The following is a 12090-nucleotide window of genomic DNA, read 5'->3' as shown; positions in this document are numbered from 1 at the left end:
AAAGAACCAAATCCAAACTCCAAATACATGGTGGATGAAGGGGGATAGGCCAAAACAAGCCTGCTAGTTGGAGGGAAGCGATATGAAAGCAGGAAATGAGAGAGATAAATCTGGTGCAAAGCCAACTCTGTGGGGGTGGACTCGATGCATAGCCGACTTGGTGGTTTGAGAGAAAATTCTTAGACTTATTTAGGTATGAGGTAGGGGGTGGTTGGGTGGTTGTGAGGAGGGGGAAAGGATGGCAGAAAACGAAGGGGAGGGAAGCTTAAGGCCTCTTCTTCTTCTTCTTCTTCTTCTTCTTCTTTTTTTTCATTTTTTTAAATTTATTATTTTTAATTAATTTTTAAAGATGTGAGTGATTTTGCAATTATGTGAGTGTTAACGTGTTGCAAGGGACCGGTGTCATGTTCTTAATGGTGTTAAGTGACAGTGACGTGGCAGGCCGTTAGTTTTTGGATAGAAAACTTGATTGATGTACTAATTTGATCTTTTCTCAAAACGGAGGTACCATCTGTGATGTGAATTGAAACTCAGATACTAAAAAATAAAGTTTTTAAAACTCAACTACTAAAAACGTATTTAACCAAAAAAAAAAGGGTGGGGGGGGGGAGGGAAGAGGTTGCCAAATTGGGGCCTTAGTGACACCGAGATTTTTTTTTTTTTTTTTTTTTTTTTATGCAAAAATCTAATAGGAAATGCCATGTCACTATGCCAGATCTGGTTGTAAATAAATGAAAGTGGTGTAAATAAATGGAAGTGGGGAGTGCGTTTAAGCCTAGCATTTTCTTTTTCTTTTTGTGACAGTTGCTCAATTCAGTACAAGAAGAATATATAACGGTTAAAAAAGTCATGTCAGAAACGAGATTGCCTTGTTAGAAATAATCAACAAATTATTTAATCTAACATGCGCAGCGGAAAACGAATAAGGCAGGATTCAGGCTTACCTCTAGCCATATTTGCTCAAGCTTTTCCACGATCCATCTGAAGAACAAGAAAAAGATTATTTGAGGGATCTTCTAACCTATGCCTATTGCTTGATGGCTGTACTGATGGTGTACACAGGCGCTCTATTTATAGGCTAGGTTAGGGACCCTCAAAATGGTAAACACCGTATTTGTTTCCTTCCATCAAGGAAACAATATCGTTAATTGATTTTAAAATCAATTAACCGATTCCATATTTACGGTAATCTAAATTAATAGAAATAACCATAATACCGATTCCATATTTACGGTAATCTAAATTAATGGAAATATCCATAATGCCGTATATGTTTATTAAAAAAATAATAAACATAGTAAATACCGTAAATGTGATATAAAGGCCACAACCAAAAAGGAATAATATATTACATGCCTTACTCGTAAGGTTGCTCATAGAATAAAGTGATGGTAAAATAGTAGCATTAAACAGTAGATTTTCTTCTTATTATCATCTTATTATATTATGCGGCAGTGTCAATTCATCTTTCTTTAAAAAGGAAAAAAGAAAAATCAATAATATCATGTCAGTATAATAGAATGCTAGTAGGACAAAAGTGAATTATATAGCATTATTCTATGATCAAAATGAGATAGATTACGTAGACCAAAAAACATGGCCCAAAGTTGAAGGCTTGTTAATTCTCGTCTTATTATATTAAGTGACCGTGCCAATTCATCTTTATTAGAAAAAAAAAAAAAAAAAAAAAATTAATAATATCATGTCATATAATAGAATGCTAATTGGACAAAGAGTCTATTATATAGCATTATTCTATCATCAAAATGAGATAGATTACGTAGACCAAAAAACATGGCCCAAAGTTGAAGGCTTGTTAATTCTCGTCTTATTATATTAAGTGAACGTGCCAATTCATCTTTATTAAAAAAAAAAAAAAAAAAAAAAAAAAAAAAAAAAAAATAATAATATCATGTCATATAATAGAATGCTAATTGGACAAAGAGTCTATTATATAGCATTATTCTATCATCAAAATGAGGTAGATTTCGTAGACCAAAAAACATGGCCCAAAGTTGAAGTCCTGTTGCATGTGTTGAACATCTTGTACACGCTTCTATCATGGATCATGAATTAGTCTCACATATACTTACATTCTAACTATAGTGATGCCCTTTTCTGAATGGACTGCTAATGACTCATTTTCGAAGAGAAAATAGTGATGTAAAAAAAAAGAAGGGGTTGGTGCGGAGGTAGGAACCCCTCACCGAAACCCTAGCCCCCTCCCCCTTCCCCGATTATGTTTTCCCCTCCTCCTCCCTTTCCACGGCCATGCGTAGTCCCTGTGGTTGGCGCGTGGTCATCACGCGTTTGGGTGGTTTGTGTTCTGTGTTGCGAGTGATGACCACGAACCGCTTGTTTTTGCCGTGTATGGCGGAGATCCGAGGTTTTTGGTGGATGTTCGCTGTGGGGGGTCTTCTTGCGGTGGCGCGTGTGCCCCACGCGCCGCCTCCGGCGGCCACTCCTAGAAGGCAGCTTCTGTCTTGGGTTTTTTCTGTAATTGTGTGTTTGTGTAGATAATTTGCTTTGTGCTTATTAACTTGGTCTTTGCTTTTAGGCTAAAATGTGTGACCAACTCCCTGTTCTCTAGCAGTTTTTATGTCACCACAGAGGCATCGTTTTGGTTGGCTAAGTTTTATTTGTAGCATTCTGTCTGTAATAGTCTGAGTCGGTTGTTTGGTTCAGCTTGAGTATACACCTTTACGGTGGTGGCTTATGTACACCTCTATGGTGGTTCTTATGTACACCTTTATTGTGGCTGAATTTGTACCCTTCTCTTGATAAATGAAAATTGATCTTTTCTTTTTTTTAAAAAAAAAAAAAATAGTGATGTATATTGAACATGAAATTCTACAGACCCAAAGCAAAATTCCGTGTGGACCACCTTGTGCGTTGAATCTTCGACCGAACATGACAAAATGTTGAGACTATACATGTTTAACGATAAATGCTAAGGTCCGTCCGTACAAAGAAAATTACAAAGAGAAAAAGTTCATCATAAATGTTGATGTGATTTTTAAAATAAAAATTTGATAATAATTTGAAATATTTGAAGTTACTTGTGAAGGAGACCCTGCGAGCACACCCTCCGTCTGCTCTGTTACTTCCAAGAGAATCTAAAGAGAGGTGTGAAATCAATGGGTATGAAATTCCTGCAAAAACTAAAGTAATTGTTAATGCGTGGGCAATTGCAAGAGACCCAAAATATTGGACTGAGCCTGAGAGCTTTATTCCAGAGAGATTCCTAATTGATAGCTCTCTTGACTATAAGGGGACTAATTTCCAGTATCTCCCATCTGGATCTGGAAGGAGGGTATGCCCAGGCTATACATTTGGCCTTGTCATTGTTGAGTACGCAATTGCTCTGCTTTTATACCATTTTGATTGGACTCTTCCCAATGGAATGAAGTATCAAGATCTGGACATGACTGATATAGCCGGAGCTACAGTTGGAAGAAAGGAAGATCTGCTTTTGATTCCAACTGTTCATGCTAATCTCTTGCCGCTTGAATAAGCTCCAGCATGGACGTAGTTTCTTCTTCTGATAGATATAGTTTATATATATATGATGATTAAATAGTTGGAATAAGATCTCAACTTTGTATTTGTATTTGGGTTAAGAACTATATATATATCTAATGCCATCTTACATCTTCCCCATTACTCTAATCCTTTGCATCTAACGTAACATACTAACTTCGCGCAACAACTGCAGCATGATGTGAACTGACGATCGACACAATGACTGTTTGTTAACATGTTTTTAAGTTTGAGAAAGTGATGTTCTTGTTTTACAAACAGAAAACAAAAAACTTTGGACAAAATCTTTAACGAACAGCCACATATGTACAATATTTTAGAGAAGAGTAATGTTCATTTTCACACCTATTTATCACATTCATTTTTGCCGCTGACATGACATGTTTTAAGTGATTTTTCAAGTCAACAATTTTAAAATAAAAAAGCAAAAAAACAAAAGAAAAGTTACTTAAAAGACGCAGTGTGAAATGGATGTAATAAATTGACGTGAAAAGTATCATTTCTCTTTAGATAATAGGAAAAGGAAAATGCTGAATTAGTCCTTGTGTTTTACCTGATTTGCAATTAACTCAAAATGAACTCAAAGGTCCTTGAGCTATGCAAAAAAAAAAAAAAAAAAATTACTCTGTACAGTCAAATTCTGTCCACAAATTAAACAAATTTTGTTTGTGTGACAATGACTTAAATGGGACACGTGACATTATTTTATTGGCTTTGATGTATCACACTATCAGAACTTGTTAATTCAGTGGACGGAATTTGGCTGTAGGGAGTAAATTAATTATTTTTTGGCACATCTCGAGAACCTTTGACTCCATTTTAATACTACAGAAAACTAATTGCCAATCAGGTAAACTACATGGATTGATTTTGTAATATTATCTGAAAATAAAGAGGAAACATTTGTTAGGCATGAAGAGCGTTTTCAAACTACTAATATAAAGAGGGTGCAGAGCTGGAAAGCAGCTCTTACCGAACCTGCGAATTGTTGCGGTCGATCTCAAAAGCTTTGCAAATGGATATTATGCCATGAATTCTAATGCTTTTTCATGCAGTTTTTAATTTGCTTTTGTCCTCTTCTTTTCTTTTGAATTTTAGATGACATATGATAAAATTAAAGTACAAAGAAAATTCCTCCAGATTGCTTTAGAATCCAAAATTTAATACAAATTTTCATCGATCAAAAGAATTTCAAACTAATTTGGCATGCTTCAGTACCCATTGTGCAAATTGGAAATACATCTCTTTCTTGAACAATTGAGTAACCAAGATTGCAATAACTTTCTAATCATCATTTCTATTTAAATTTAGAGTAAATATATGATAAATTCAAGAGTAAACGCGTCTTAGGTGATCTCTCTGTTAAGTCTTTTCTGGACTTTTCTTAGGTTCAGGGGTGGAGCTACATTGGAGCTTGCCCCCTAAGTCATCATGTTTTTCCTAAAAAAAAAAATTAAAATTAAAATTTTATTCCTATTTTTTTTTTTTTCAATTTTGCCCCCTTAAATCTCAAATGCTATTTCCGTCTCTGATTAGGTTTGTCGGTCACGGAATTGAAATAAGCCATTCCGTGTATTTTCCGTCTAATAAAGCGACATCTGTTAGTGCAGCGTCTGCATTTTTGATACATCAAATTAAAATAATATTTTTTAAAGATTTTATTCAAAAACATAAGATAAAATAATTAAAATCTTAAAAAAAAAAAATTAAATACTGTTGGGGATAAAATTAATCCCGAAGACACGTGGATCCTGATCTTGAAACATCTCGGTGTTATGTCTCGGAGATTTGTTAAGAACAGTAGAAAATGTTGTTTAGGTATAATGACGCATCGGTCTTATAGAACCCAGTTACGGCAAGAAATATACCGAGACCTCCAAGTACAATTGGAGCGAACATGTCTCGGATATTTATGCCTCGGAGATTTGACAGAAACTACAAGATCATACACAAAATTTGAATTACAATCCAATATAGAAAATTGCCTCGGAGTGATAACACCTCGGATAATATCATTTCGGTATAATAACATCTTGGATCTTCCACAACCCTGTCATGGTGCGGCAATACTCCGAGATCTCCCAGTCTTTTCGGAGCGAACATGTCTCAGATATTATCACCTCGGGGGTTGCTCGAAGTGCGCCGCAATTGTATTAGAATGTGATAAGGCCAGTATCCCAGAAAATCAGGGATAGGCCTCTATTCCATAATTAGTGGGATAAAGAAGATAATGACACGGAATTAAGACTAAAAAGGTACGAATGCAATTCAATTTGAACTCTGCAGCCTCATTCGAATTCCCTGAAGATAAGGTCAGGGTTCAACCAGACTAGGACTCAAACTCCTAATCCAACTGGGCTTCAAGGATTCTAATAAGATTATAACTACCGGCCTATAAATAAGACCATCGCACCAGGTATGAAACACATGCATTCTCTGTGCTTTTGAGATTACAGATATTCTACAGAAAATCGATTTAGATCTGACTTAGGCATCGGAGTGGGCGTAGTCGGCACCCCCGACTAGTTGTTTGTTGTTTTACAGGAATCAAGGTTTGTAGGAAGTAGCGAATCAATTAGAGACACGTCACCATACCGGAAACTGTACCAACAGTTTGGCACCGTCTGTGGGAACCGACTAGCTGTTCTTACGAAAATCAAATCTGTGATGGTGACTACGAGACGTTCCAATCCGGTCCAAAACGAAACCCAAAGGGAGGTGCTACCTACTAATCGGGATGATGTCCGCGGAGAAGCAGAATCTGCTGGTCCAGAGGCCAGAATAACCCAACTAAGTCAACAGTTGGCCCAGGCACAGAAGAATGTGGAGGATTTGCTGGCTTAAAATGCTTTGCTCATAGCTGCTCAGACTCCGCCACCATTCAGTCACGACGCGGTTGAAGGAACAAATCCTAATGGAAACCCCGAGGGGTCAGGGGAGAGAGCCGTGCAACGGAACGAGGACCAGGTAGAGCCCACTAATCCAGTTCCACCCACAGACTCCGAAAAAAGGCTGCAGAAGATGGTCCTAGACTTGGGCGCAAAGTATGATGCTCTATCGAGAACTATTGATCAGAAACGTGACGGGAAGGAGTCTCTTGTTGACAACCTTTTTCAGCACAAGGAGCCCGAAAGGTTCAAGGTACCTGACATCCCTGTTTTTTCAGGTAGTGAAGATCCGATGGAGCATTTGGATAATTTTCGATCTCACTTATCCTTGCACAAGACACCTGACGTTGTGGCATGCCGAGCCTTTCCTCTCACCTTGTCAGGAAAGGCCCGAGACTGGCTCAGAAATCTTCCCCCAAGGTCGATTGATTGTTTTGACGCTCTTGGAAGGAAATTCCTGGCCAAGTTCGTGTCCGGAAGAGCCAGAAGAAAACCCAGAGGGTACCTACTCTCTGTGCGGCAGGGACCGTACGAGTCTTTAAAAGACTATTTATGCAGATTCAACCAGGAAAAGCTGGAGACAGAAAGCGCACCGGACGACTTCATTTACAGTGCAATTTTCCAAGGGTTGAAGAAAGACGGACCGCTGATGGCGGACCTGGCGTTGAAACCACCGAAAGATCTTCATACCTTTATGGTAAAGATGGACAGGTACATTAATCAGGAGGAAACACTCCGAGCCCTTCTCGATAATTCCCAGCAGCGACACCAGCCTTCTGCCGAGAAGCCCAAGAAGAAGAAGAATCCCGAGCCCATACAGGATGCCGGTCCCGAAGAGTACAAGAAGGCGAAAAAGAATTTCAGAGATTACAAGTGGACTCCATTAAATGCCTCTCTCACCGAGGTGCTTATGGAACTCAAAAAAGATCCGAATTACCAGAGGCCGAGACCCATTCCAAGAGATCCACCTCCGCGCTTGGCTCACAAATACTGTGCCTTCCATGATTCATATGGTCACCTAACCGAGCAGTGTGTGTCACTGAGGCAGTTGATTGAGAAGTTCATTGAGAATGGGAAACTAGTCCGATTCCTCGTCAACAAGAGAAATCAACAAGAGCGGGACCAATACCCGCGGCCAAGGAGAGAAGAAGATCGAAATGAAAGAAGAAACTATCAACCGAGACAAGAAGAAAGAAGAGGAAGAAGCAGAGAGCCAGCCCCTCGGCCTCGGAGGGACGAAAGAAGGGAGAGAAGCAGGAGTAGAGCTCGGGTGGAGCAGCAAGGCAACCTTCCAATAATCCACACTATCTCGGGAGGATTTGGAGGAGGAGGCGAGTCCAATTCAGCTCGCAAGGCATATGCCAGGCAGTTGGATGATTTTGAAGTATATTCGGTCCAAAAGCCCCCAAAGTCTCGGAAATATAACCCTCTGATTATAGGGTTCTCGGATGATGATTATGCTGGAGTCTCACTTCCGCACACAGACGCCTTTGTGGTTACCCTAACGATAGCCAATTATCAGACTCGACGGATCCTCATTGACACAGGGAGCTCGGCTGATATTCTGTTTAAGTCAGCCTTTGATCACATGGGAGTCCCACGAGAAAAGGTGGTCCCGGTCTCATGCCAATTACAGGGTTTCGCTGGAGAAAAGGTGCTGCCCCTTGGTGCTATCGATCTTCTTGTGACAGCGGGGACTTATCCGAGGCAAAAGGTCATCATGGTGAAGTTCTTGATAATTGACAGAGTCTCGGCCTATAATGCCATTATCGAAAGGACAGCTCTCAACGACTTAAAATCTGTGACTTCAACACCGCATCTCAGTATAAAGTTCCCGACAGAAGAAGGAGTTGGAGTGGTTAAGGGAGACCAGAGAGAGGCTAGGCGCTGTTACAACTTATCTTTGAAAGACACCCCGAGGCAGCACAATTTGGGTGAGAAAGCTAAGGAGGACGGGAAAGAAATAGGTAACTCGGGAAAGAAAGTTCATATAGGCTCACAACTCCCCCAACTCATGAAGGAAGATCTGGTGGCGTTCTTAAGGCGCAACAGTGATGTATTTGCCTGGAGCCATGAAGATATTCCAGGGATTGATCCCTCGGTCATTGTCCATAAACTAAATGTGGACCCAAATCATAGGCCTGTGAAACAGAGAAGAAGTACTTTTGCCGCCGAACGAAATCAAGCTGTTGCAGAAGAGGTAGAGAAGTTATTGAAAGCCGGATTTAGCCGAGAGGTGGATTATCCCGAGTGGTTGGCCAATGTGGTATTGGTGAAGAAGTCTAATGGCAAGTGGAGGATGTGCGTCGACTTCACTGACTTGAATAAGGCATGCCCAAAGGATAGCTTTCCTTTTCCTCGGATAGACTTGTTGGTCGACTCAACGTCCGGACACGAGCTCTTAAGCTTTATGGATGCCTTCTCGGGATACAATCAGATCTACATGGAAGAAGCAGACTAAGAAAAAACTGCTTTCATTACAGACCGAAGACTTTTTTGCTATAAGATGATGCCCTTCGATTTGAAGAATGCAAGAGCCACTTATCAGCGACTGGTGAACCGGATGTTTCGAAATCAAATTGGCAGAAACGTTGAGGTATACGAAGATGACCTGCTGGTTAAAAGTATTCAGGCAACCAAACACATAAAAGACCTCCGAGAGACTTTTCAGACTCTGAGAGATTACAACATGAAGCTTAACCCTATGAAGTGTGCCTTCGGAGTTTCTTCAGGCAAATTTCTAGGGTTCATGGTGTCACAGAGGGGCATCGAAGCAAACCCGGAGAAGGTCGGAGCTGTCCTCGAGATGGAGGCCCCGAGAACAACGAAACAACTCCAACGATTGACATGAAGGATTGCGGCCCTGAACCGTTTCATATCACGGTCAACAGATAAGTGCCTTCCCTTCTTTAAAATTTTGAGAAAAGCATTTATGTGGAGTGAGGAATGTGAGGAAGCTTTTGGGAAGTTGAAGGAATACTTAACAAACCCTCCATTGTTGAGTCACTCGACCGAAGGGGAAATACTCTATCTCTGTTTGGCAGTATCCCCCTCGGCAGTAAGCTCGGCGCTAGTCCGAGAAGATTCAGGAGTTCAGAAACCTGTTTACTTTACAAGTAAAGCATTACATGGAGCAGAAGTAAGGTATTCCCGGATCGAAAAATTGGCATTCGCTTTCATTATCTTAGCCAGGAGATTGAGACCATACTTTCAGGCTCATGCAATTAAAGTCTTGACCGAGTATCCGATGAAGAAGATTCTGCAAAAACTTGACCTCTCGGGAAGATTAGTCAACTGGGCGATGGAACTCGGACAATTTGATATCGAGTTTCATCCGCGGACGGCTATCAAGGGACAGGTTCTGGCAAATTTCCTTGTGGAATTTTGCAACATTCCCGAAGCGGAAGAACTTCCTAAAGAATTAACCTGGGTTGTGTGTGTAGATGGCTCTTCAGCACAAGGCAGAAGCGGGGTAGGTGTCCTCCTCAGAAATCCTGAAGGTCAAGAGTTCGGTTTTACTGTAAAACTGGACTTTGTCACAACAAATAATGAAGCTGAATACGAAGCTGTGATAGCGGGCTTAGCATTATCCCGAGAGATGGGAGCAACTAATGTAGAGATCCGAAGTGATTCCCAAGTGGTGGTGGGTCAAGTTCAAGGACAATTCGAAGCACAAGAAGATCGAATGGCCAAATTTTTGGAAGAGGTGCGCCGATTCCAATCTTATTTCGAAAGGGTCGTCATCACAAAGATACCTCGGAATGAAAATATCCAAGCCGATGAACTCTCGAAGATCGCGTCAGGAATAGATGAAGAGATTGAAGCATCTAACAGGCAGATTATCATTCTGACCGAGCCGTCAATAACTCCGAGGGCTGACGTCATGGAAGCAGGTCTAACACTGGATGAACCAGAATGGGCGATAGAGATTATTCAGTTCCTCAAAAATGGGTTGCTACCCGAAGACAAGATTGCGGCTCGGAGGGTAAAAATACAAGCAACACGGTTTTGCCTCCTCGGAGAAGTACTGTACAAAAGAGGATACTTTGAACCCCTTATCAAATGCCTCTCTAAGACCGAGGCGGATTATGTTCTCAGGGAAATCCATGAAGGTGTGTGAGTGCTGGCGCAAAAGACCATCCGAGCAGGTTACTATTGGCCCACGATCAAAAAGGATTCGGCTCTCTCGTCAAGACCTGTGACAAATGCCAAAGGTTCTCAAGAATTATGAAAGCAAGTCCCGAGAAGCTTAATCCCCTCACTTCTCCATGGCCATTTGCGAAATGGGGGGTGGATATAGTTGGTCCAATGCCGGTAGGGAAAAGAGGTCGGAATTTTTTAGTTGTAGCTGTAGACTATTTTACTAAATGGGCAGAAGCAGAGGCATTAGCAGCTATAACCGCAACAAATATTATAAGTTTTCTCTGAAAATCGGTGGTGTGCCGATTCGGGATCCCTCATGCTTTGGTCACAGATAATGGGAAGCAGTTTGATTGTGAACCATTCCGGAAGTGGTGTTCGTAGCTTCGTATCTGAAACTATTATGCCTCGGTACCTTACCCAAAGGAAAATGGTCAGGTAGAAGCGACAAATAAGACACTGGTGAAGACTTTGAAGAAAAAGCTTGATAACAAGAAAGGAGCATGGGTTGAATATGTTCTAGAGATGTTGTGGTCGTACCAAACCACAAAAAGAATTCCAACAGGCGAGACACTATTCTCACTTACATATGGGGCCGAGGCTGTGATACCAGTCGAAGTAAGATCTCTAAGCTTTCGTGTAGCTTACTACAATCCAGGGCTTAATGACGAAAAGACCAAGGTATATCTAGATCTTTTGCAGGAGAAAAGAGACTACGCTCAAGTCACACGAGCAGCATATCAGAAACGAACAGCTCGGTACTTCAACAAACAAGTAGTCCCTAGGAAGTTCCAACTTGGAGATTGGGTACTTAGGAAGGTGAGCTTAATGACGAAAGATCCGACGGAAGGCAAAATGGGACCCAAATGGGAAGACCCCTATAAGGTAGTAGGATGCCATTAGAAAGGGGCTTATCGCCTAATGACCGAGACAGGAAAGATACTCCCAAGATCATGGAATGCCGAGCACTTGAAGAAATATTACATGTAATTTTTTGTTTTTCTCAACAATTTTATATTCAATAAAGAAGGTTCATTTCCAATTCATATCAACAATTGTAAAAGTCTAAGAATTAGCCCGACTCCCCCCCCCCCCCCCTCGAACGACTCAAAAGAGTTATGGGGAACACTTAGAAGAGAATCCACTTACATCTTTTCCTCGGACAACCCGAGAGGGTCATGGAAAGGATGCAATGGAAGAAACCCCTCGGTTAGGGGTTATTAACGAAATAACACTAAGAAGGCCCGACTCCTTTCCTCGAATGACCTGAAAGGGTTACGAGAAAGATATTAAGGCAAGAAACTCCTCAGTTAGTCCAACACTGAGAGCAAAGAAAAGCAGACAGTCCCCTGGTATTGATTGATCTCTGCTAAGAATAAAGCAGCAGTCCGAGGCAGAATGGAAGCACTTCTTCATCAAACTTCCCCAAAGATGATCAAGCTACATCAACGTCCATCTGACTCCTCCCCTCGAACGACTCGAAAGAGTTATGGTGGGGATGCTTAGGAAAGAATCCGCCCGA

The 12090-nt window shown here is 41.0% G+C and overlaps 1 protein-coding gene across 1 annotated transcript; it reads left to right on the top strand.

Moving 5' to 3' along the window:
• Positions 1-3046: 3046 nt before the first annotated feature.
• On the top strand, positions 3047-3514 carry LOC133876932 (cytochrome P450 71D9-like; the record flags this gene model as incomplete). Its single annotated transcript, XM_062315156.1, has 1 exon — positions 3047-3514. A coding segment is annotated over one exon (468 nt), but the record flags the coding sequence as incomplete, so codon positions are not given.
• Between the last annotated feature and the right edge of the window lie 8576 nt (positions 3515-12090).

Source organism: Alnus glutinosa, chromosome 9 (genome assembly GCF_958979055.1).
Source record: "Alnus glutinosa chromosome 9, dhAlnGlut1.1, whole genome shotgun sequence".
Lineage (NCBI taxonomy): Eukaryota > Viridiplantae > Streptophyta > Magnoliopsida > Fagales > Betulaceae > Alnus > Alnus glutinosa.
The sequence above is the reverse complement of the archived record's forward strand: the minus strand, read 5'-3'. Positions and strand labels throughout refer to the sequence as shown.